The sequence below is a fragment of the Dipodomys merriami genome, unplaced genomic scaffold, assembly GCF_024711535.1.
Source record: "Dipodomys merriami isolate MVZ:Mamm:240054 unplaced genomic scaffold, mDipMer1.0.p SCAF_16, whole genome shotgun sequence".
In the NCBI taxonomy this organism is placed as follows: domain Eukaryota; kingdom Metazoa; phylum Chordata; class Mammalia; order Rodentia; family Heteromyidae; genus Dipodomys; species Dipodomys merriami.
Window position 1 is genome coordinate 15,484,555 of NW_027202937.1, and position 27,335 is coordinate 15,511,889.

General features: G+C 39.3%; 1 protein-coding gene across 5 annotated transcripts in view; it reads right to left on the reverse strand.

Moving 5' to 3' along the window:
• Positions 1-27,335, reverse strand: part of Carmil1 (capping protein regulator and myosin 1 linker 1) — a 288,276-nt gene that overhangs the window by 141,703 nt on the left and 119,238 nt on the right. For all 5 annotated transcript variants that reach the window (XM_070024433.1, XM_070024432.1, XM_070024431.1 and 2 more), the window contains exons 4-8: positions 21,844-21,903; positions 14,691-14,812; positions 3,006-3,103; positions 2,590-2,660; positions 2,262-2,335 (exon numbers count right to left, since the gene is read on the reverse strand). In XM_070024433.1, coding sequence (XP_069880534.1) covers positions 2,262-2,335; positions 2,590-2,660; positions 3,006-3,103; positions 14,691-14,812; positions 21,844-21,903 — 425 coding nt within the window. The remainder of the gene's footprint in view (positions 1-2,261; positions 2,336-2,589; positions 2,661-3,005; positions 3,104-14,690; positions 14,813-21,843; positions 21,904-27,335) is intronic.

Below are 27,335 nucleotides of genomic sequence, written 5' to 3' on the forward strand. Positions count from 1 at the left end.
ACATTTTTGCAAGCAATAAAATTACATCTTTCAAGCAAATGTTTGGGTTTGAGAAACCTTCTTTTTGCAACATATAACATCTGTGTTAGCATGTAATGTTTTCCTATTCCTTAATTTTAAAAGAAAAAGAAAAAAGCCATCTGTAAACTAGTTATTTAGGAGACTGAGATCTAAGGATCATGTTTTGAACCCAGCTCAGGCAAATAAATCCATGAAACTTTTATCTCCAATTAACCAGCAAAAAGCCAGAATTGGAGGTGTGACACAAGTAGTAGTACACTAGTCTTGAGTGAAAAAGCTAAGGGAGAGCCCCAGTAATGGGGGGGTGGTCGGGGTGCAGGTGGAGGAAGGAACCACATCACCAATAACAAATAAAGCCTGATGCTATGGCATGAACTCAAGTCCTTCTACATGCTGGACAAGTATGTTACTAATAAGCTACATCTCTAGCCCCTTAGTGATGTTTTATTTTTTTTTCTTTTTTTTTTTTGCTTATGTGGTTCTGAGGAATCGAACCCAGGGCCTCATGCATGCAAGGCAAGAGCTCTACCACTGAGCTGAGCCACCTTCCCAGCCCCCCTTTGTGATGTTTCTAAAACCACAAATAAGTATTTCCAATTTGAGTTTTAGTTTCTAATATGTTAACTAATACCAGATATGACCTATTTAACAACAGAGAATCATTCTGAAGAACGTAAAGTATCCTGGGAGCAAAACTACTAAGACCTGACACAGGAGGCCCAAATGCTCTTATCTTATTTCATAGGTAATTTGTTTTATTGGAAAATATTTACAAAGCAAAATATTTCCCTTTTTCTTTTTCAGTTCAGGTTTTTATGAGCTACACAGGAAACATCTTGTCTAAATGTGACAGCAAGAAATTCCCTCTCATTAAAAAAAAAGAAGGAGAATAACTCTAAGCATGATAAAGTTGCCTGCACCCAGAAAAGGGGCAAATCCAACCTTGAGTATCTGATTTGAAGCTCATCAGCCAAAACCCAACAAAGAACAACTTGCTTCACCATCCACCATGGACCCAGGCTGGAAGAAGAAGAGGTGAGCCACTCCGTGCTTCCTTTCCTCATCCAATTCAGCTGGCTAGAGTTCTCCCGGGACCCCACGCCACTCGGCATTTCCAATCAGGTAGGTGTAAAAACTCATTTCAAATGACATTTTTCAGGGTAAAATTCTGGTGGTGGCAAGAACTACCAGCAGTACCAATTCTCTGTGATATCTCAGTTGTCCAAATAGCTTATGTAAGAATTCAGCTGTAGTCTTTGATTTCTCTTAATTCTAACCAGCCAGAAGAGTTATTGAGATGCAATGCATCACAGCAGGGGGTCTGGTGTGTGCCCCCCCCAAAAAAAAAACAAGTAGCAACATATAAAAAGGTGATAAGATAGAGGTAGGTAGAATGGACATTTTGGAAGGGGTAGCAGCAACACTTGACTTTGTTTGAGAGCCAGTAAATTTGATTGTCTTGCTCACAGAAGGTAAATTCAAAGGCAAGGTTTCTATGGGACTCGAATAATACAAGTCGGAAGGCTTAACGCTATCAAGTCAAGATCATATAACCTAAGAACAAACAAACAAAACTCTCTAAAGTAACTAGAACCAGGTTTCATGGTTTTATTTTCAATAACACAATGGATTTACTGGCAAATTGATTTTCACCAGTGTATGCATAAATACCCAAGCAATCTCCAATTCATAAAGCAACTGTGCACTAAAAGTCATGTTAGACTGTCAACCTAAAATTTTATTGTAAAAATAATGTTATACATGGTGATTAGGTAAGCTATCACTAGTTTACATAGAAAAATTAAGTGGCATTGTGGCTCAAGTGGTAGAGCGCTAGCCTTAAGAACAAAAAGTGGACATCTCTCTTGAACTTGAGTTCAAGCCCCAGTACTGGCACCAAAAAGCAAACAAAAACAACAACAAAAGAGAGGTTAAGTAGATTTTACAAGCTGGTATTGGAACCTAAGAATTATACTACTTCCATGGTAAATCTCGACATTTCCTGAATAAAAACTCTGATTTGGGGCATATTTATGCACCTCCACAAGCCATCTGTGGTGCTAAACATATTTGAAATGATTACTTGAAAGGCAAACCTAGAGATTTGGAAATTCTCCTGATTCCTCTGTTACAAAGCCTCTCTGGAGACCATGAATATCCCTCAGTGCCCACACAGGCCTGCAGCTCTGAAAACAGACTTGAGAGTAGAAAAAAAGCAAAGAAAATAAGAAGTGGCTTACCTGTGATCAAGATGACTGAAATCCTGCAAATTCAATTCCCTGGTGTCTTGTGTTAGATAAATCGTATCCACATCCTGTGTGAAATAGAAGTCAGCAATGCCACTAATCCATGTATGTGATCAGGAAAATAAGACAAATGCAGACAATCAGACAATTACAGAGGCAGATTTCTTATGCAATCTAAGAAAGGATGGTTTTAACAAAAAAATGTAAAATGGGTAGGGAGGAAGAGAGAGAGTGGAAAGGAGTGGGGCAGAGAGAGAGAGAAAGCAAACATGAAAATATTCTCCAGGTATGTACACATATGTACACGGACGGGTCCACTCACCCATTGTACTTCTTCCTTGTATGAGAATCCAAGCCAGTCACAAACACAGGCATACATCTGAGAAAATCCACCTGAAGTACAAAACAGAAATGCTGTGATGTTGACAGGTCTTCACCAAAATTATTTTAAATAAAAACCTTTAAGGGTCAAATCTGACCAATGTTGACAATGCTGAGTATCCTTTCCTTTGGGAAAACAGCAAAGATTCTTCCCCCTTTTTCTACGGTAAGCACATAGCAGGATGCAATACAGCTTAAATACAGGATGTTCGTCCACCAATCTAAAGACTGTGTGGTACTAATTACACCTTAAAACTAACTGTACCTTCACAGTAGCAAACCAGGAATAGACTTAACTTCCTGGCAGGTGGACATCCATCCAGCCGCTTATATTTTGGTTTTAAAATGCATGCTCACCACAGGGGCCCTGCTCTGCCACGGTCTGGCTGTCCCACAGAGCCTGGAGGCTGGCCAGGCGCTCAGATGGCTCCATGGAGACTTTTTTCATGATTCTCCTAAAAGATGAACAAAAACAACAGACTTCAAAAATCAAGTGTTTGGAATAGAACATTGAATTTTATTTCATCATTGACTTTTGTTGTTGTTAACAAAGATGGGATTCACTTCAATTTTAGCAAACATAATTCCATTATGTGAGCACTAAATATGATACTGAACCTCTACATGTCAATACTAAAATATATATAATATATAATACTAAACCTCTGTATTTAATTTCCTTATTGTTACTACTAAAGGTCTTTAAAAAAACTCATCTTGACATTGCTTAGTTGTTTCATAATGTAAGACTTTGCTAGAAAATGGTATTGTCTACTTAGTGAATTATGTTTATGATATAATATTATATTAAGATATATATTATATATCTTCCAGAATTCAAGTACAGAATAGTTAAGAGTACCCTGTATAAATGTCCATCAAGAATGTGATCATTTTTATATTCAAATGATGGTTGCTTTTAGTGTCTTTTCTCCTGGGCTACGATTCTTCTAGGGCTGAAGCTCAATCCATCTTCCCCCAACTTCTATCCTCCTCTCCTCAGAAGCTAGCAAAGCCCCTGCCAACACATTCAGAGCAGTGATCTAAAACACAGCCTACCATTCCAAAGTGTTATTATTCATAGAACTGACAAAATAGAAGACTTCATCCCCTGGGGTAATTGGGAAAGAGAAAGAAGACAATGCCTGTAAGGTTACTAGCACAATCTGTGGTGCAGGGTAAATTCTCAATAAAATGTTAGCTGGCACTGTTGCAGTTATTGTTCACTATTCACTTTATTAATAACTGGTCAATTCATTAATACACTCAAAAAACTTGCCAAATAGATATAGTGCATTAAGACCTATTTCTAACCACAAGGCAGACAACAATAAATAAAATAGTTTGTTGACAAACTAGAAATCTACTGAGAAGCAGACAAATAAAAAATACAGGAAGAAAGATGCCAATATAGGGGAAGTGTGGGCAAGGAAGTAGCACTGTATTTATTCTCCAGTAAGGGGACAGGAGAGGGCAAGCAGGTTGAAAATGTTCTTCAGTACATAATACAATAACTTTTATTTGGAATGCTTGAGTCTAGAAGTATTCAGGCAATGCTCTAAAAGATTGAGATACTGGAGTATCTGAGATGTTCCATTTAGATATCTGTGCTAAGAGGGACAGGAGACAAAGACAAAATCAGAGCAGAGGGAAAATGAGTGAGTCAGGAGCCAAAAAAGTCCTTTGTAGTTGGGTGCCAGTGGCTCATATCTGTAATCCTAACTACTGAGGAGGCAGAGGAGGATCAAAGTTCAAAGCCAGCCTGGGCAGGAAAGTCTGTGGGCCTCTATCTCTAATTAGCTAGCAAAAAGTAGAGGTATAGCTCACTTGATAGAGTGCCAACCTTGAGCCAAAAAGCCAGACAAGAGTACAAAAGTATAAGGCCATGAGTTCAAGCCTCCTTACCAGCAAAAAAGAAAAAGGAAAAAGCTCCTACATTAGATATGAGAAAGCCTGGGCTCAACAGAAATTTGGTGTAGTTGAAACTAGTGAGAACATAGTGGTTGAGAGGGAGAGGGGTATCAGGAGGCTGGGAGGCCAGGGTGAGCCTTGCAGATCTAACTAAAGACTCAGGGTTGTGTTATTAGGACAATGGTGAACCATGGAAAATTATAAATAGAGGTGGATAAGGTAAGTAGGCAGGCAATATACACAAAGACCTGTATGGGAGAAATGGAGGCAAAAATGGAAAATAGAGAAATTAGCTGAGAAATCAAGAAAGAACCTCCTGGGACAGTGAAGAGGCCAGCAGAGTGTGAAGTTATGAACTTCCTTTGGGAGGCTGAAAAGCTGTGGTGTTTTCTCCTATAGCCCAAATGTGTGTGGAGGATGAGACAGTTGGGTGGCTATAGGGTGCAGCTTTTCTAGGTGAGTGTGCCAGATAAACAGTGGGAACAGAAGGAATGGACAATAGTGTTAAAAAGGCCTTCCTGAGGTGTGTCCAGGATGATGAAGACAAAAAGAAAAGGTGAGAAAGGGAGAGAGCCACGGCATCCACAGACTGGAGACTTTGAAAAGGCCAAGAGGGGTGGGTAAAAGGATAAAGGATATGATTGGAGAGGGATGACTAAGCTACAGGTGCACCATGGGAAAAATTGTTCCAGGAGATGTCAAGGTCTAGGATGTGGATGTGAAGGGGAAAGTGGGATAGAAGTGAAGAGATGATGAGCTATAAGGAAGGAAGCTATGTCAGTCACCCCAGTTTATGACAGGACTTGAGAGTGAGGTGGCAAATTCTCACCTGAAATACTTGGTGCCAGAGAGTTTGGAGCTTTTTTGGCTTTTGAAATGTTTGCATATATATAATGAATTATATCGAGGATGGGAGGCAAGTCTAAACACAAACATTTTTACACTTGGGCTGGGAAGGTGGCTCAGTGGTAGAGCGCTTGCCTTGCATGCCTGAGGCCCTGGGTTCAATTCCTCAGCACCACATAAGCAAAAAGAAAAATGCCAGAAGTGGTGCTGTGGCTCAAGTAGTAGAGTGCTAGCCTTGAGCTAAAGAGCTGAGGGACAGTACCCAGGCCCAGAGTTCAGGCCCCACGACCGGACCCCCCAAAAAAATTTTTTACACTTGCTTTATTCACACAGCATGAAGGTAGTTTTATGTGGTATATTAATAATATTGGGTTTTTTTGCGTGTGTGTGCCAGTCCTGGGGCTTGAATTCAGAGCCCAGGCACTGGTCTCTGAGCTTCCATGTTCAAAACTAATACTCTACCACTTGAGATACAGCTCCACTTTGAGCTTTCTGGTAATTAATTGGAAAACAAAAGAGTCTCACAGACTTTGCTACCTAGGTTGGCTTCAAACCAAGATCCTCAGATCTCAGACTCCTGGTGAGCTCAGATTACAAGTGAAGAGTTACCAGTGCCTGGCCATACTTTTCCATTTATAGTGTCATAGCAACTCTCAAAAAGTTTTAGATTTTCAGTCACTTTAGACACGGGCTTTTCATAGATATAAAGCATACTGAACACAGTTTTCTGCTCTATCATGCTCTGTCATCTTTAATGTTCTTAAATCATTTTATACAGACTGAGAGGCAAATGATTTCAATTATTTCCCTTTTCTAACTGGATAGAGTCCAGATAAAATGTTCTAGAGTCTGACAAGTTCGCTGGTTGACTTGTTCTACTCTTGCAGAAAATCTCCAACACACATCAAAACATTTAACTACAAACATTCTGCTGGCAGTGGAAATACCCTTCCTTTTATATATTTTATGATTGAGGCTTTAATCAGGAACACTCACTTGATGTCGAATGTCATTAATTCCTTCAAATTGTATGGACATGTAAAAGATCTACAAAGTGTAGCATGTTGTGTCTCTATTCTCCCTAAAAAATCATTCTAACTAAGTATTAGTATTCTCCAAGTCTTAATTTGGGTGTGGCCAAATGGAAGAAGGCACTCACAATTAAAATGGTATTCATTCTAGTTCCATGGTATCATTCTGGTAACTTGATGAAATTATTTTTCTGGCTTCATCAAGATAAGTAAGGCTAGACACTACACAAAGAAACAGCAAGGCACTCAGATACAAGCCGGCACATTTAAACAGCTGAACCAAGTAAGCTTCACACATACCAAGCTGGACTTTTGTCTGACTTTATCTGGCATCACATTTCTTTTCAAAAATTCTTGCTTTGTTTCAGCAGAACCTCAGGGTGTGCTATTTCAATGACACATAAGAGAGACATCTGGTATGCAAAAGTAGGAAGAACACAGGGTAAAAATTCTTTGGCAGGAATCTAGTGAGACAAATAGGAAAGTGGGTGTGTGGACCCCAAAGGTTCGTAGGCTGGAAGCTTGTTCACCAGTGTGGCAGCAACAAAGCAGTAGAAATGGAATCTAATTCAAGGGAATTAGAGATTGATGCTGGGTTTGTGGACTGAGTTCATCCTTGCAGGACAGGATTGCTATACAGCCGAGCCTGGCACATGCTCAGCCCTTTCTGCATGAGGTTGTCTCCCTTCCTGCTTCTTGACCATATTTTGGCACCGCAGGGGGACTCTTTCCTTTCTTATTTTACCACTTTGCCTCACAATAACCTCCTATGTTTATAGTTCACCTTGGTTTCATGGGGGATTTGCACTATCATTTTATTACAGTAGTAACGAAAGTTATAATAAACACTCAAATTTCAAATGCTTCTCATCAATGAGAGAATAATAAATAATCAAGCATGCCAAAAATATAAGAAAAACATGTTAGATGGTCACCCACCAATGAAAGAAAGATTCTGACAATATTTAACAAAAATGTTTTTTAAAAAGCAGATAAGTAACCAAGGTATGTGTACTTTTGGGGGGAGGGAGGGGATGGATGCCAGTATTGGAGCTTTAACTTAGGGCCTAGGGACTCATCTTTAGGATTTTTGCTCAAAGCTGGCATTCTATCACTTGAGCCATGTCTTGACTTCCAGCTTTTTGGTGATTAATTGAATATAAGAATATCACGAACTTTTCTGTCCAGGCTGACTAAACCTTGTTCCTCAGATCTCAGCCTTCTGAGTAGCTAGGATTACAGAAGTGAGCCACTAGTGCCCAGTAGTGTACTTTTTTGAAACTTGTAACCACCAGAGAAATTTGTTGCGTACAACACTGACTGATTCCGCATGCCAACAGTACAAACAGGCCTTCCAGCCCACCTCTCTGGATGGAAATCTGTGGTACTGTGTCAGCACTTTCCAGGACTTCACATGATACTCACAAACCTGCACTAATATTATCATTCCCATTTTACAAGGGAAGGCACTGAGGCACTAAGAAATAAATTAACTTACCTATAGTCATCCCCTACAGAATCTATCCCAACCTGCCACCTTCTGGTTTTGCCCTAGCCTTTCCCCATTCAAGTTTACCTAACAGCCCCCGTGTAAGTATAATCGATACCTCACCCCAAAGTTCAAAAACCTTCATCAGCTCCCTAGTACCTGTCCTTAAGGCTCTTATTCAGAACTCTTTGGTTGGGGCTCATATGAGCTTCAACACACAGTGGTAACCATAGGCTCCCCAACTCCAGCTAAGTTGAGCTGACTGCTCTCTCCAAAGACAAATGGCACCCAGACAGTCTCCCTCTCTTCCAATCCCATCCTCGCCACCTTTGCCATCTGACTTCAGAACCTGGGCTACAGTCACACAGTGAACCCCGCCCCCCACCCAGACCCCTCTTTAAAAATAAAAAGAATAAGAAATCAAATGTCATTTTCTTGACATCCCAAGTTAAATGACTTTTCTCCTCTGAATGTTAGGGTGCCAATTTTCCTGCTACCTTCTATTGTTTGTGGAACTTCCCTAACACTACCTTTGAATGGTAAAATCTTCTAAGGAAAGAAAAAGATCTTACTACTTCTCTGTGCCTGCCTGAGGAAGTTCCTGAATTAACAATTTCTAAATTAATTCTAGCCTGTATCAATGACTTCATTTGCTGGGGGACAAACAAAAAAAAAAAATCTAGCTTCTTTTTTTTTTTTTTTTTTTTTTTTTTGGTCAGTCGTGGGGCTTGAACTCTGGGCTTGGGCCCTGTCCCTGCACTCTTCAGCTCAAAGCCAGTGCTCTACAGCTTGAGCCACAGCGCCACTTCCAGTTTTTTTTGTTTTTTTTTGTTTTTGTTTTTTTGGACGTAAGAGTCTCATGGACTTTCCTGTCAGGGCTGGCTTTGAATCACGATCCTCAGATCTCAGCCTTCTAAGTAGCTAGGATTACAGGCATGAGCCACCGACACCCAGCTTCTAGCTTCATTTTTGAGAAATAGACAAGGTCCTTTATATTAAAAAAAAAGCTGAAGGCCATAACAAAATTAAATAGCTTCAAGAAAAAAAATATCATTACAGACAACTCTGTAAAAACATTATATGACACTTAGGCTATAAATATTTACCTGTTTCTCTCACTATCTCTGTCTTAAAGGTAAGATGATAGTTAAGAGTCAAAGAATATTAACTAAAACATGTTAACAGTGGTTTGATTTGAGGTGATGCTTACATTTCATTTATATGAATTTGTATTCCTCAATATCCTTTCTTTTTTTTTGGTCAGTCGTGGGGCTTGAACTCTGGGCCTGGGCACTATCCCTGCGCTCTTCAGCTCAAGGTGAGCGCTCTACCACTTGAGCCACAGATCCACTTCCAGTTTTCTAGTGGTTTATTGGAGATAAGAGTCTCATGGACTTTCCTGCCCAGGCTGGCTTTGAACCACGATCCTCAGATCTCAACCTCCTGAGTAGCTAGGATTACAGGCATGAGCCACCGCCGCCTGGGTTCCTCAAATATCCTTTCTATTCTGAATAGTCTTGTGATTTGATGAGGGGAGGAGATGTTTTGTGTGTGTGTGTGTGTGTGCGCGCGCGCGCGCGCGCGTGCATGCGCGTGCGCACACACGTTACTACTAAGTTTTGAACTCAGGGCCTTGAAATTTTTTGCTCCTGGATGGCCCTATCATTTGAGCCATGACTTCAGTCTAGCATTTTGGTGGCTAATTAGAGATGGAGTCTTGTGGACTTTTCTGCTTAGGGTGGCTTCAAATTGTGATCTTTCTGATCTCAGCCCTCAGTACAGCTAGAGTTACAGACATGAGTAATTAAAAATGTCATTTTGTGGAAGTAGCACTATGGCTCAAAGTGGAGGAGAACTAGCCTTGAGCAAAAGAATTTAGGGAAGCTAGGCATTGGTGGCTCACACCTGTAATCCTAGCCACTCAGGAGGCTGAGATCTGAGGATGGTGGCTCCAAGCTGGCCCAGGCAGGAAAGTCTGAGAGACTCTTATCTCCAGTTAACCACCAGAAAACTGGAAGTGGAGCTGTGGCTCAAGTGGTAGAGAGCTAGCCTTCAGTGAAAGAGCTCAGGGACAGCACCCAGGCCCAGAGTTCAAGCCCACAGAAAAAGAAAAGAAAAAGAGTTCAGGCCCCACAACTGACAGAAAAATAAGAAGAAAAAGAAAAACATCCTAATATATAATTATAGGGAAAGTAATAGGAAAATATTGTGAATATTAATTTTAATTAAATAATTCTTGCTTTCTTACTAGCATTCTCTTGACCATAAGAAGATTGATTACACTTATTATACATACTATTTTTTACATATTTGATTTTTATCCAGGATGTTATTTTCAGAACTACACTTGGGTAAAACCAGAAAAATCAGGCCTTTGCAGGTATGGTTTCGTGTGTGTGTGTGTGTGTGTGTGTGTGTGGTTTCGTGTGTGTGTGTGTGTATGGTTTCGTGTGTGTGTGTGTGTGTGTGTGTGTGTGTGTGTGTGTGTGTGTGTGTGTGTGTGTGTGTGTGTGTGTGTGTGTCCGGGTATGGTTTCATTTATATATATATATATGTAGACAGACAGACAGATAGATAGATAGATAGATAGATAGATAGATAGATAGATAGATAGATAGATAGATAGATAGATATGTACGTATCCAAAACTTATACTTTTCAATCGAAAGTGAGGGCTTCTCCAGCTCTATTTCCTCTTGATTCTCCTAGTTCCTGATACCTGCTCATAAGATACTTTTCTGTTCATCGTTCCCCAGCAGAAAGTGACAAAAAGGTCTCTGTGTCAGGTATTTGTGTTATGTATTTGATGGGACAAATGACTTCAAGAAGGCTGAGGAGTTCAAACATAATTTCATATTCTTCCAATTTATTTTAAGCAGGACATATGACCTTACAGGAGACTAGCTTTGTTTTGTATATTCTATATTATTTATATACAGGAAATATTTCCCTCAATGCCAGCTCTGACTTAAGGAATATCAGGAATGTAGATGAAAGGAAACAGTAAACCACTCTTCCTCTCTGGTCACAGTAACCAATACAATATAATTATATGTTCCCCTGAAAAAATCCTGTAATTCAATCTAAGAAACTTTAAAGGTAAAATTCATACCATAGCAGTCACAAAATATTAAGGATTTATTATGACAAGCTAACTATGTGTGTTGAGTGGGGAAGAAAAATTAAAGTCAAGAAGATTTAGATTATTTCATTTCTTTCCAAGTCTCCCCTCATCCTCCCCCCACCCCCCTCAGTCCTGGGGCTTGAACTCAAGAGCCTGGGCACTCTTCCTAAATTTCTTTTGCTCAAGGCTAGCACTTGAGCAAAGGCTAGCAAGGCTAGGTGGAGCCACAGCACCACCTCCAGCTTTTTCTGTTTATATGGTACATAGGAATCGAACCCAGGGCTTCATGCATGCTAGGCAAGCACTCTACCACTAAGCCACATTCCCAGCCCTTTCTCTACCTTCTCTAAACCCTGTCTATCCTTTCTCAGGTATATCTCACCTGCAAAGCCAATCTGTGCTTACCTCCCATGAATGACCAATTACTCCTTGTCTCAGCTGCATCATGTCATATCAGCTCAAGAATCTATAGTTGGGTGGCAGGAGCAGGCTCTCCTAACTTCCATGTGGTCCCATGTCACATGATACAGCAAGTGTTAAGCAGTGAAGTGAGAAATTTATGTGCTCATCCAAAATCTTGTTCAGTGACTACTGTGTTCTGATGACTATGGACTGAAGGTTAATAAAGTATGAGCTTTCCTCAAGCTGCAACCATCCAGTCTACAGGAAACCATTATGCCCTTTGCTCAGTATCCCTCCCACCTTCACGGGATCTTGCTGTATTGATCTCAATAATTTTTACTGTCTGTCTGTCTGACTGACTGACTCGGGCCATTCTCCTCATTACAAGCCCATGCTTTAACATTTCCCATTCTTAAAACCAACAAGAATCCCTGTGGTCTCTCCGAGCCCCCAGTCACCTTCCATTTACCAATGGACACATAGCAGAAACTTAGTAAATACTCGTTGAATGTGTAAACACAAAAACAAATCATAATAATGCAATGCAATGTGTGCCAGGACAAGAAGTGGTCAGAGGGCTCTACGGGCACATGAACCACAAGATTTTTCACAGACAAGAGGATACCTGAGTTGTGTCTTGGATAAAGGGTTTGTCATGATTTGGAGCTCAGATATAGGTGTTAAAAATAGAAAAGATTAATTGTGCGGTTCAATAGGTCTTCTGTGCCTTACAACTTAAATTTTATCAGGAAGCCTAGCTATTACTCAACTGATGCAAGAAATAGATACTACTTCAACAAAAGGAAGATAATAGGTGACAGTATAAAGGATCAGTCTCATGGAGAAGAACTAGAATTAGAGAGACTCGTCAGAAAATTGTTGCCCTAGACAAAGTGAGACTCTGAACTACAGCAGTGAAAGTGATAAGCAAGATAAAATGCCAGACCAAGTGATATAAAGATAATAAGAAAAGAGCATAGCAGCCAATCAAATGTGAGTAATGACAAAGAGATCGATAAAATTCAGTTCTTATCTCATGAGACTATGTGAAGAGCAAAGCCATTCCCTCAGAAAGACTATAAAACATAAGCACATTTTGAGGGGAGTTCAGTTTGGGACCTACTGATGATGAGCTGTTTAGGGACATCCTTGCAAAGATGCCCAACAAGTAGACCAAAGGTAGAAGTGGAGATCTGTGGAATTGAGCGACCAAACACATATGGAGCAACTGCTTCTCAAGAAATGGAGACAATTATTTAATACTTGTTTCATATTAGTTACCTGAATTTTTTACACAAAGTTGCATGGAAACTGGATGACTGGGAACACTATCATAGTAAATGTTCTCTCAGAAGAAAAAATATGTGTATCAAAACAAAAATAATACAAACTGGCACTCCTTCCTCCCCACGTTCCTAAACCATTAAACACATAAATCTTCCTTTTAAAGAAAATAAAGTTGGGCAGAGTAGAGCAGGCCTATAATCTCAGCATTTGGGGAAGCTCAGGCAAGATTTTGGGTTTGAGGCTATCATGAAATACTCATCCATTACAGAGAAAGACTAATTCATTACAAAGATTCTGTCTCAGAAAGAAAGATATTGCTCTAAAGTGTCCTTAAAGTTCAGATATAAGACCTTACTAAATAAGGCTGTGCTTAAGGATTTTCTTATTTTCATCATTGTTCATTTGGAAGGAAAGGAGAACATGTGACTGGAGACAGTCATGTGACTAGAAAATAGTTTCACAGGAAGTGAGTTGTAGTTACTGTGAACTGACCATTATCTAGATAGCCCTCTACTGACTTTAAGGATGATGTGGAAACCTTTCCTAAGGAAGATTTACTTCTGTGTATTCCCCATTGCCAACACTGATTAATCCTCTATCCCCACAGGCCTGCAAGGCACCTCCTAGCACACATGTGTGTGACTAGAGATCAGTAAGACCAGAAATTCTAGCCAGGCAGGAGCCGAGGACTGGCCTGGCTCACCCCTTCCACCTACTAACATGAGGCCAGGCACACTCCACTCCCACAAAACCTAGCCATGCTGGCACTCAGACTCATGCTTCAGAAAGGAGGAACCCCCAGAAATTTCATGCAAGGCCAGCCTCTCCCTTCTGTTATGCTCACTTCTTTGGAGGGGAGAAAACAGACAACACAGTGGAGAGCTCTGAACAGAACCAAGCAGGTCTCCTGAAGATCGAGGTTGAAAGGGAGTTCTGAACCCCACTGAGTCCCCTTCCATTACCCCAATGGTTTGAAAGACACTTTACCGGGAAATGTACCATAACTATAAACAGCTCCCAAAAGTCCCCTCCCACCATTCTCCAACTGTAAACTCTATTATTCAAGACTTGAAACAATTAACAAAAAAGTAGTGCTAATAAAGAGCATGTATCAACAAAAATTACCAATGTCTACTAGGCATTTGTGGCTCATGCCTATAATCCTAGCTACTCAGGAGGGTGAGATCTGAGTATCTCAGCTCAAAGCCAAACCAGGCAGAAAAGTCCATGAGATTCTTATCATCAATTATCCTGCAAAAAAGCCAGGAGTAGAAGTATGAGTCAAGTGGTAGAACATCAGGCTTGAGCGGGAAAAGAAAGCATGGGGCCCCAAGTATGAGATCCTAAATTCAAGGTCCAGTCTCTCTCTCTCCTCTCTCTCTCTCTCTCTCTCTCTCTCTCTCTCTTTCTCTCTCTTTCTCATACGCACACACACACACACACACACATTTACTAGTATCCCTAATGTGTACTTCAGAAAACTAAGAGGAAATTCAAAGTACCTACTTTTTTTAGTTAGTTTTATTAGTATACTTTCACTGAAAAATTTAAAAAAATAAAAACCAACAAGAAAAAGGAAGAACAACTCTGGCCTATGAAGTTAATATTATACTTGATGCCTTAATATAAATATTCAGTCCCTGGCATTCTGCTAATTGCTCAGAGTAGAATCATATTAGGGTAAATCCAGAGTTACATTAGAAAGCTTTGTGTTTTAGTTTTATGAGTACAAGTTAAAGGACTGCCAAATCCCTCATCAAATTTTTTTAATAAGGCACAGTCCTAACAGAAAACCTCAGAGATAAAGTCCAAGGACTTGAATGCTTTTTAATGTCAAAGAGAAGTCTGAGAGAGGAACTAGGTGAAGGAGGAAGAGGAAGGTATGTGTGCATTTAGCATTTTGAGGAAGAACAAGACCTTCGCTCTCCTAAGCCTTCCCCCAGAAAACTCACACTGGAGAGAGGCCAGGAAAGATCTTCCGCAGGCACGTGCCAATGTGTGCCAGCACATCACTCACGTCTTCTGGAGATGCCATCTTCATGGAAATGTTGCATTTCTCAGTTTCCACAACCATCTGCAACAACAGGGTGGGATACTTCTTAATAAGGAGTCCAATCTCTTCCTTTCGGAATGTTAAACATGGTAAATGATGCAGTCACACAGAAATACACTATTACAATAGCAACTTTTCAACAAGCACTTCCTTGGGTCTGGGTGTGGTGGCACAGGCCTACATTCCAGCACTCAAGCAAGAGGATCTTGAGTTTGAGCCCAGCCCAAACTATAAAGCAAGATCTTGACTCAAAAATACAAACATTATTTTTTTAAAAAGGAAGTAGATGCCCAGTGCCAGTGCCCAGCTACTTAGAAGACTGAGATCAAGAGGGTTATGATTCTGCCCAGCCCAGGCAAAAAAAAAAAAAAATCTGAGACTCCAATGTCCAAAATGACCAGGAAAAGGCTGGGCTGGAGTCATGGCTGCATCATGAGTCATTAGCTGTGCATGCAAGCCAAGTAAGCATGTTGGGATTATAGGTGTCGGCCACTATACCTGGCTTAATTCTTCCTTATTTTTGAGACCTCATTCTCAGCAGTTTTTGGTCTGAGTTAGTCTTTGCCTAGCATTGAACCTGATATGACAGTTTATTACTCTGCTATTTTAATATATTCCTTTCTACATATCTCCTCTTCTTAGGAAGGTTGAAGTTTTCATAAACCTTTGATTTTTCCTTTGCTCCCAGGCAAAATAATAATAATAATAATAGTAATAATAATAACTTTCATTTAAACATTTTACACCATTTTTTATCTTTGAAAAATGTGGATTCTTTTTTTAAATGAAAGTAACATATTGCCCTAAGGTATTCACAGGAAGACATAGGCATACACTAGAGAGCATGAATATGAGAGATTTTGTGGAGATTGCTTCTCAGGAGAAAGCCTTGGTGAAAATAATATGTGAGGAGGAGGTCAATTTGAATCTACCAATTTGGACTTTAGAAACATCTGCTTCAGTTTTCAGATGTTTCTGATACGCTCCTACTCTCTACCTATGTGGAAGAATCTTCAGAGAGCTGTAAACTAGCAGGCACTTTAAGGAAATGCTTCTACTTTGGGGAGGGTGGGAGAAAGAGCAGAAGTGAGATTTGATTCCTTGAGTTCATGAAACCCTCATATCAACTCATCTTTTAGCTAGGCACAGCAGTGTCCAGGACTACTCAGTATAATTGAGACCTATTCAAAAAAATAATTAAAGCAAAAAGAGCTGGAGGCATGGCTCATATGGTAGAGCATCCACCGAAGCAAGCACAAAGCCCTGAGTTCAACACCCAAGGCTCCACCAAAATGTAAATCAACCTGAAGAGGAAAGTAGGTCCCAAAACAGACAGGTTGATGATGGACACATTTTCATTTTTTTAAAAATCTATGTGAATTGCTGTTTTCAAAAACAGATGGCATTACCTTGATTTTAAAAGTATGCTAATTACACAAATGCAGTCATTTTGGATTATGACTCCAACAAAATATTCTCACACATTTCAATCTTGTTTTTACTTAACACAAAAACACTATGGGGGAACAATATATGTACAATTAAGCAGTTCCATGAACAGTATATATACAATTAAGCAGTTCCATGAATAAATCACCTTTTACAGTCTGCTTTAGATCTTCCTAAACTGAACCAAACTAAAGCTATCTCTGAACCTATTTATGTTAAAAAGAGAAAGTAATGCAAGGTATTCATCACAAGGATGAGACCAAAGTATAAGGTCCTACCAATGTGACTTTGTCATAGGATACCCTAGAGGAATTTGCCAACATGTATTTCATGAATATTGCCTCTGCATCAGTTAGCAGTGCCAAAGAAAGAGAGGGGAGAGGAGTATTATATTCTCATTTTTAACAGTCTGTAAGACATTAGTGTAAAAACCTTTAAAATTCTCTAGGCAAAGTCTGCATTTGTCTTCTATAGGGTAATCTAGGGGATTCATTAAACTCTACTCCCTGAAAAAAAGCTGCAAGCATTATTGTACATGAGGGTTTATACCTGGAGGTGTTTACTAACCAACCCCATTTCCTCCCTGAGGGTTCTTAAGTCAGATCACAGCTGCTCATATGTTCATATGCACATATATGTGCACATGCATGAGTTTATATTGTTGTGCACTTTTGTTTTTGTGTTGGTCCTGGGCCTTGAATCAAGGCCTGGAGCTGTCCTTCTAAGCTTTGTTTTTGTTGTTGTTATTTGTTTGGTTTTTGCTCAAGACTAGTATTTCTATCACTTGAGCCACAGTTCCACTTTTGGCTTTTCCGGGTTAATTGGAGATAAGAGTCTACTGGACTCTTATGCTGAGCTTGGTTTGAATCTCAATCCTCAGATCTCAGCCTCCTGAGTAGATGGGATTACAGGTGTGAGCTACCACTGGTACCTGGCAACATGCATGTTTTTATAAGAGCCAGATAAACAGATCATCAAGTCTGTGCTTGACACCTCCACCTCCAATCTTCCCTCCCTGGGTAATTATATTTTCACCACAGGGTACTTCTATATTTTTCATATCCAGTGTACATCTATTCAGTTCATAGTTTGTGTGCAGGGAATTAGTAATTAGCTTATTCTAATTCTGCTTAAAATCTTAACACATAATCATCCCTAATTGCACAGGATTGAATGGAATGACAGGGAAGAGAAAAGGTGACAGGTTGGAGAAGAAATGAGGCCTTTTGAATTCAACATTATGTGAGAGCAGTCACAAAAGCCCTGGCTAAGATGTCACCACCTTTGCATAATGTAAAGAGCTCAACAAAGCCACAGAGGTGGAATCCACATGATACATCATGGGGGGGGGGGGGGGGGTAGGTAGAGGAGGAACAGGAGGAGGAGGAGGAACAGGAGCAGGAGGAGGAGGAGGAGGAGGAGGAGGAGGAGGAGGAGGACTCTTAGTCAAATACCATTTTCCCTTCTTTCTCTGATGGGAAGAAACAAAAGTGTCTGAAACACTCCTTAATTTTATCTGGAAGTATATGTAGGTTGCAGCATGCTTGATCTCCAGTACCACAAAAAATAAACACAATTTAAATTAGAATGATAACCAGATATAAGGCATAGTATCTTGTTAATGATTCAAACTTCCAATTCCATTCCACCTTTTTTAAGCTAGAAAACCTGACTAAATTTAACAGGCAGCATTTTTTAAAGCCAATCCCCAGTCTGATCTATGAGGTTTCTTTTCTCTAGTGGAAACAGGAAGAGGTGGCTAACCTGTACCACTCCATGACAAAGCAAACAATCCAACTTTATAGATGGAAGGGGAAAAGCAATACCAAAAGCAAGAGTTCAGCTGCACAAGAAACAATCTTAGCTATTCGGTAACTATAAATCTATGTTATTCCTGGCCTCTATTTACTAACCATGAATAAAACTGGAGGACCTGAGCATTTCATTCATACACAATCCAATGAGGCTATGTTCTGGGAAATTTCCCTGAATTTATAAACTGTAACTGGAGATAAAAATAGCAATGACCAAAACATTAATAAATCCCAGAGAACATTAGCAATGGAATACTAATAGATAGCAAGTACCACAGACAGATGCTATTATCTGTATGGTAAGAGTTAATCACAACCAAAGACTCCAGGAACCTGAAGCTAGAAAGGTTACTGGTTCTCAACCCTTAGAACACAGAGAATAAAATAGTGCATTTAAAATAGTGAATATTTAATAAATATATATTTACCAAATATTTGTCAAATGTATGTCTCTCTGTGTGTGTATGTATGTATGTGTGTATCTACTGGAGACTTAGTGAATCCTAATTTTCTTGTGTCATATTATGTATGTGTACTGTGAATGTGGAAAGTAGAGGTGAGGGTACGGGATGGAGACTGGCCTGAAACTGTGATCCTTCCATCTCTACCTTCCAAGTTCCAACTAGCTGGAATTACAGGGGTAAGCCCCTATCAAAGCTATTGTGGGGCTTAGATAAGCTACTTTCTACCCAGTCTCTCTGAATGATAGGAGGAGCTAGGACCACTAAAAGTGATTAAGATCCATTCCTGTAACCACTTGAGAGAATGCTGTGTTATCAATATCTTTTCTCATAATACAAAGGTCTGAAAATAGATGCCAGTACTGGAACTTAAATGCAAGGTCTTGAGCTCTTGCTTCACATTTTTATTTTGCTCATACTTGGTGCTCTACCACTTGAGGCACACCTCCACTTCTGGCTTTTTTACTGGCTAATTGAGAATGAAAGTCTCTCAGATTTGTCTACCTGGGCTAGCTTCAAACCTCAATCCTCAGATCTCAGTTTCCAGAATAGCTAGGACTATAAGTGTTAGCCATTGGCACCTGGCCCTGATCACATTTTGAATATAACCTTAGCATTAGCATCTCACCAATTCCTTCTGATCCTGTCTCAATCCCCAAATAATAAGCATAAACATTTCTGAATTAAGACTCTGGTTACATCTATTATGCCATCATTCATGAGTACTCAGTCTACATATGTTTGACCATTTGGGCAAACATATGTTATCATGATTTTTTTTCCAACTGTAGTCGCTGGAGAATGATAAACAGGTAGGATAAAACATTGCTCTAAGATATAATATAAAAAAGTTTCAAGATTTGTATGTCATATCAATTGATATAAAGTGACAATTTCTAATTTTTCTTTTAGGAAAAATACTGGTAAACCACATATTCAAATACAAACTTTTTTATAGTTCTAGAAAGCAAAGTAAGAGGTATAAGAAACAAAATAAAGATACAAAATGAATTGATAAAATGGAAAAAAAATCAATAAAACCCCAAAGAAGATTCTTTTTTCTTCTGAGCAGATGAAGAAAAGGGGTAAGCTTCTAACAAAACTAAGAGAAACCAGGCACTAGTGGCTCATGCCTGTAATCCTAGCTACTCAGGAGGCTGAGATCTGAGGATGGTGGTTCAAAGCCAGTGCAGGCAGGAAAGTCCATAAGACTCTTATCTCCAATTAACTACTAGAAAACCGGAAGTAGTGCTGTGCCTCAAGTAGTAGAGCACTAGCCTTGAGCTGAAGAGCTGAGGGACAGGGCCCAGGCCCAGAGTTCAAGCCTCACATCCCAAAAAAAAAAAAAAAAAAAAAAAAAAAAAAAAAACAGGAAAATAGAAAATCATATTATCATTGTCAGTAATGATATTCTACAGATCTTAAGAGAATAACAGTTGGGTACCATAAACTATTTTGTATTCATAAATTCAACAACTTACATAAAACACAAATAACCAAAATATGTTCAAGAAGGAGAACATGAATGAATGAATCTCCTACATACCTATGAAAGAATCAGAATTTCTCCAGGTGTGGGGGCGCGCACCTGTAATCCCAAACTCAAGAGGCTGAGTCAGGTGGTTCATGGCCAGCCTGGCTACACAATAAGATCAGACTACAGAGTGATTCATTGTCTTAAAAGAACAAAGGCTGAGAGTGAAGATTACTGGTAGAGCACTGAGCCTTGGGCATTATCTCACAAGACATTTAGGAGCAAGATACCCATGGAGGAGTATGTCTCAACAGCAATAGACAAGAAAAAGAAAGAAAAGCCACACACACTGAAAATAAAAAGTATGTACATTCACAAATGGCACCATCACTGTAGAAAGTGATGATCATAAAACCACTAGGTAAGTATAGAAATATGAGCAGGATGCAAGACCAATACACAAAAATCAGCTATATTTCTAACATCAGCAAGAAAAAATTCAAACTGGAACTTGAAAAAAAGTACCAATCAAAATATGAAATACAAGTAAACCTGACAAAAGACATACACTGAAAGCTATGACAAAATACTATAAGAGATATTAAGACCTACATAAATTAAATATATATAATTGTACTTGTGTATGTATGCATATATGTGTATGTGTATGCACAGGTATGCATACACATACAGATTTCTGGGATCAGAAGACTCCATATTATAAAGATGCCAGTTTTCCCCAAGATGATCAGTAAATTCAATGTAATCCCAATAAAAATCCCAGCAGGCTTTGTGCAGGCACTGAAGTGATTCTAAAATCCATACAAAACTGCACAGGTCCTAGAATCACTACAACTATTCCTAAAAAGAATGAAGTCAGAGGACTAGCACCATTGGCTTCAGGTCTTACTATAAAGTTAAAGTTATCAACTTTATTGTGGTAGTGGCATAAAGACAGACGACAGCAGCAGGATTTCAAGACTAAAAGCAGATCCATACTTCAGTGGACAACTGATTCATCCAAGGGAAAACTAAGTTCAGTAAGGAAACAATAGACTTTCCAACATATCACACTGGAACAAGTAGGTATTCTCTACAGATACAGAAAATTTTTTTTAAAAATTTAACTTTGATCTACACATTGCTTCACACACAAACATTATTGTAAAACAAGAGCTTAGAATGTAGGATATTTAAAAGATACAAACATTCTGTATAACATTCTGTATAAACAGCATACAAAACAGCACTCAGCAAACTAGGGGAATAACTATTGAGACACACAATAGAATTGATCAATATCAGAATAATTAAACTGAATGAAAGAAGGCAGACAGGAAAGAGTACAGTACACGACATGATTCCATCCAAATACAATTTTAGAAAATGCAAGCTACCCTATAGTGACAGAAGGCAGATGTCTTCTGGATACATACAGTGTTTCTAAGGTGTACTAGGAAACTTCATGGATATACCTAGGACAAAAGTGATTAATTTACACTCCACTGCATTTACTTACAACTCAATAAATTGTTTTTAATACCCCAAAAAATTCACTTATCACTATATTCTAAGAAAAGACCTTACACAGTACTGTATCACTGCTATATAGCTTTAGTATTAATAAAGTTTTACAAAATCTCTCACATTTACATCACCAGCTGGCATTAGAGCTAATCCATTCTCTTCGGGTATGTATGTTCTTTATTGGAACAAATTCACAGCCCTGTCCACACATAGCCTCTAACTGAGTCATTCTCCACTTTCCCCTTGTAACAAAAGAAAAGAGGCTTCCTCCTTTCAAGAAAGGAAGATGGTGACATACAGCGACAGGTTTCTGGGGTTCACACTCACCTGAGCTGGCTTGCTACAGATGACGCCATGAATCTCCAGGTAGCTGAAGGTTAGCTCGAGCTGTAATTGAAGGGAGAAGGGGAAACAGAAGCCCATAATGAACATTCAAAACATATAATACAAAGTTTTAAAAAAAAAAAAGCTGTAATTAGAAATAGTCTGAGGGCAAATAAGATTTGAAGGTAGGCTGGCTTAATACTGCCATCCAAGGAGATAGGACTAAAATGGATCATATCTAAGAAAAAGTAGTACTCACTGTACTAAAGTATGAGAGAGGGAGGTAAGGTGCATGCCTGACCGTGTAGATTCATCCAGGGACAAATGTAATTCAACAGGTTTTGTACCTGAAATCCACCATTTAAATTCTGAGGAAATGAGCTATCCAAATACACTTTTCCCCTTTTTTACTGTTGCTTCCAAAGGTTTCATTTAAAAAAAAAAAAAGTCACTGTAGTTTGTCCCTTCCTCAGCTCTTACAGATTTGTGTAACATGCTGATGACCTACCTACCTATTGGAGTCATTCTTGCTCTAGGGCTTGTATAAAATTTCATGTTTTGAACAGATTTAGCCCAATACAATATTGGAGAATTTGAAAATATAACTGACAGTGACAAGTACACAGTCAAATAAAACTCCACTTTCTCTGTATGTAACTAAATGATCAGTTCTGTTATTTATTTATGCACTTATTTATTTTTGCAGTGCTGGCAATCAAGTCAATGCTTTTCACATATACTCCACCACTGAGCTACATCCTTAGGGCTACTTTCTACTTTTACTAAATTTGCCCTCTTCTCTTTTGCTATAATCAGAACTGCTTTCCTTCAAAATATCCTCCATGCTTCCTCCTTTGTCTATTTGCCTGATCAGTAGCCACCAATCTTTCTTTGTCTCACTTCAGCACAATCACAAAGCATGACACTAAAGAAAACCAGTGACTGAGTTGGATTGTTTTCCCTCTTTTGTTAAACCTAAAAATATGCAGTTTGTCCCTTGGTATTCCTGAGGGATTTCAGAATGCCTTGGACTCCTTGGGATATTAATATCTGCAACTGTGCCAGGCCCTCATATAGGGTGCAGTAGTTGTATATACACATCCTCCAATGTAGTATAAGTCATTCTAGATTACTTGCAATGCTTAATACAATGTAAATGGTTACTTAGTATACTATGTAAGAGATAATGACCAGGAAAAGGTCCATAAAGAGGTTATTTTTAAAAATGGTTTCTCTTTCTGTTAACTGAGTTTTCAGGAGCAAAGCCTACCAAAACAGAAGGTCAATTGCAATGATTTAAAAAGAAAACAAGAGGGGCTAGGAATGTGGCTTAGTGGTAGAGTGCATCCCTAACATTCATGAAGCCCTGGGTTCAATTTCTCAACACCACATAAACAGAAAAAGCTAGAAGTGGCACTGTGGCTCAAGTGGTAGAGTACTAGCCTTGAGCAAAAGAGCCCAGGCCCCGAGTTCAAGCCCCATGACTGGCAATAAATAAATAAATAGATAGATAGATAGATAGATAAATAAATAACAAGAGCCAGGTGTTGGTGGCTCATGCCTATAATCCTCCCTATTCAGAAGACTGAGATTTGAGGATCCCAATTGGAAGCCAACCCAGGAAGAAAAGTCCCCATGAAACTCTTATCTCCAATAAACTACTCAAAAAATGGAAGTGCTACGGCTTAAGAAGTAGAGCACTAGCCTTGAGCACAAAGAGGCTCAGGGACAGCACACAGGCCCTGAGTTCAAGCCTCACAACCAATAAAAACAGCCAAAAAAATAAAAAAAGAACAAGAGCCAAAGCCACAAACGGACCTAATTCTGCACCCTTATTTATAGTGTATTGACATTAAAAAAAAAAAAAGGAACAAAAAAATCTGCATTTAGACCTTTAGAAACATGACAAGACCTTGGAAATGGAAAAAGAATGTGTTCTGGTATTTACTTAGTCAACTGGCAGACATTTGTGGGGAGCCTACTATGTACCAGTATGGGATACTGAAAGAGGAATGAGACATATATTTTGTCCTATGAGAGTTAAATGCAGCCTTGAAGGCACATATTTTAAAACATTCAATTAGTTTCCTTACCTATTATTACCAAGATCTATACTTGGCTTAGTTCTGAAAGTCATTTAAAGGAGGGAATCATTTTCTAAAAGTTAGACACACCTACTTTCATTATTTTCACTTTCAGCTCATAAAATGCATTCTCATTTGTCATTCTTTTTATAGCTCTAAAGTTTTTCTTTGAGTTGCGCTTACTAATGGCCTTTCAGTGGCCTTTCTCTATGAGCCAACCCACAGTCCAGGGCTCCTAGACCCCAATTCAAGTCTCTTTAGATATGGACTGAGAATGCAAAGGCACTTGCTAGGCAAGCCGGGGGCAAAAGTTTTTCCAGGTTATTATGTTTCTCATCCTTTCCTCAAATTTTAATCATCATATAATGCTAAAAGGGAACAACTTTTTTAAAATAATTTACTTATTTCAATATTCAATGTTTCACAACATTGAGATACCACCTCACCCCAGTTAGAATGGCTATAATCAAGAACTCTAACAACAGATGCTGGAGGGGATGTGGACAGAAGGGAACCTTACTTCATTGTTGGTGGGAGTGTAAACTTGTTCAACCACTTTGGAAAGCAGTATGGAGGTTCCTCAAAAGACTTCACATAGAGCTCCCCTATGACCCAGCAATCCCACTTTGGGGCATTTACCCAAATGTTTACAAACAAGACCACACTAAAGCTACCAGCACAACTATGTTTATTGCAGCATTATTTACCATAGCTAAGATATGGAACCAACCCAGATGCCTCTCAGTAGATGAATGGATCAAGAAAATGTGGTATATATACACAATGGAATTCTATGCCTCCATCAGAAAGAATGACATTGTCCCATTTGTTAGGAAATGGAAAGGCTTGGAAAAAATTATATTAAGTGAAGTAAGCCAAGCCCAAAGAAATATAGGTCCCATGGTTTCCCTTATTTGCAATATCTAGTATATGTCTGAGTCAAGCAGGAAAGGTCAGATAATGTGATGTTAGGAAAATGAATCCTTAGATATGTATTTAAATGTTTTTTTCTTTCATGAATTTGTTTCTAACTCATTTATAAGATTATTTCTTTGTTGCTTTGTATGTCCCTCCCCCACAGTATAACCCCTGCTTTCACTATATTTGATGTCGGTATAATTTGTGGAGGAGATGGGGGAAAACAAGTCGTTTAAGGATACAGGTGGACCCGATGCAACTATGAGAAGTACAAGTTGTCATGTCAAAAACGAACTTTACAACTTTGGTGTGTGTGGGGGGGAGGTATTGGGTGGGGGGGCGGGGGGAGGCTGGGAAGGGATGTGAAGGGTAAACAAAGGAGGAGGCTGCAATGCTTGATAAGAAATGTACTCAATCTTGCCATGTAATTGTAACCCCTCTGTACAGTATGTTCACAAAAAATTAAAATTAAAATTAAAATTAAAATTAAAAAAAATTCAATGTTTCATAGACACATCTCATTGTACACATATATCATAGCTATTGCAATGTCTTTCACTTAAAAAATGACATTGTGATCATAACTACTGTAAATGAGTCTGGAAATAAAATAAATCATTGCTGCTCAGAGAGGGCATCTCCTTAACAGATAGAAGCAGGTTCAATCAGGTACATTTTCTTTGTTTGTTTGCTTTTGCAGGTGCTGGGGCTTGAACTCTGGGCCTAAACGCTGTCCTTGAGTTCCTTTTGCTCAAGGATAGCACTCTACCACTTGAGCCACAGTGCCACTTCCAATCAAGTACATTTTCTTATAGCTGGCAATCATAAATACACAGCTGGCATCAGTCAGTATCATCAGGGATAAAAATAGACACACCTAGTTGATTTAGCTTGTTGAAGTTAGTTGGAAGTCAATTAAAATGCTTCCACTGAGTCAAGCATGTTAGCACAAGCCTATAATCCCAACACTTGATAGGCTGAGGCAGGAATATCATGAGTTGAGGCTACTGGGCTACAAATGAATCCCTGTCTCAAAAGAAAAAAAAATTAAATAGCTTCTTATCCTGTACAAAGGGTCTTCACTAGAGAGCCAGGAAAGACTGGTAACATTTCAGTAGGCCATGAAAAAAGACTTGAAGAATAACTTCAAGTTTCATAAGCAAGCAGGGGTAAAGAATTTGCAACTGCATAAAACACTAAAAGAGCCAGAACAAAACAGAAAGTGAAAAAATAGAACCTGTAGGTTCAGCAATCAATAAGCAATGACTGGCTCCTTCTGTGATTAGTCAGGGTTCTGGGTTATTATTAGCAGTGCAAAGGGCCATCCCTAAGACACCCTGAAAGGCATCGCAGCAAGGCTCAGGTGATTCTCCCATCTTCACCCATCAGGCCTTGGCTCCCAGTCCTTGATACCAGCCCACCCCGAGACCGTCTGAAGAACACTGTTAGGTTAGATTTATAGACAAAAGCAGACGGGAGGACTAGTTAGGAAGCTGACAGAGGTGCAAATAGCATGAAGAAGAACTGAGGACATTTTAAGCTCAGAACTAAAGATACTATTGATTGATTAGATAACAGGAAAGAATTAACTAGATTGCTTTTCCAGTCTCATATCAACCTACTCCAACCTGTAGCAAGCCAGTAACCATCCCCTCCAGCTGCAGAGCAACTCTAAAAGTCTTCACATAGGTGCCTATAGCAACTTCACTATTTCACAGGCAGTAGTTCATGCTCCAACTCCCCATTTGGGGCTAGGTCCTGCCTACCTTCCCAAGCTTCTCCCTCTACCACAGCTTCCTCCCCAACCTCGGCCTACATTCCAGCTTCCCAGATGCTTGGTGCTCTTTCACACTGCTAAACCTTTGCCTAGTTTATCTGAAGTGATCCTTTAATCTAGATTGTCTACAAACCCTCCCTTGAGCTGTTCATTACCCCCACCCCAAAGCACAGTTAGGGTCTTTGGGTGGTGGCAAGGCTCTGTTTCTTCATCTGGCTTGTGCCTACAGGGCTATTCCTTTTGTGAGTAATTACTGAGATGTGTATCTGTGTCTTACACATTGTTATGCATGTGGGATCACCTCCTATCTACACTGAAATATAAAAGAGAACATGCCCCACTTTTCATAGAACTTTAAACCAAAGAAAAACATATTGTATTAATCAACGCCCATAAAAAAGAGAAGCTACTTATATGATGATCCATGCCTATTTTATATTAATGCTCTGAGTGTAATTATTTGCCCAGAGAGTTCATATGACTGGCACTGGTTTTACATCCCAGCCAAGCCTTACCCTGATACATGCAAACCAGCCTTCTCTAAGGGGCAAACCTGGAGGCAGATCACTCTGAATCAAAATTATTCATGAACCTGACACTCTGAAAAATCAGAAGTAATGATGAACCTTCTCTAGCCAGTTCAAAACTGAGTCTCTCCTCAGGGATAGATCAAAAGGAAAAGATGAGATCCCCTCACAGGAAGGGCAGGTGACATG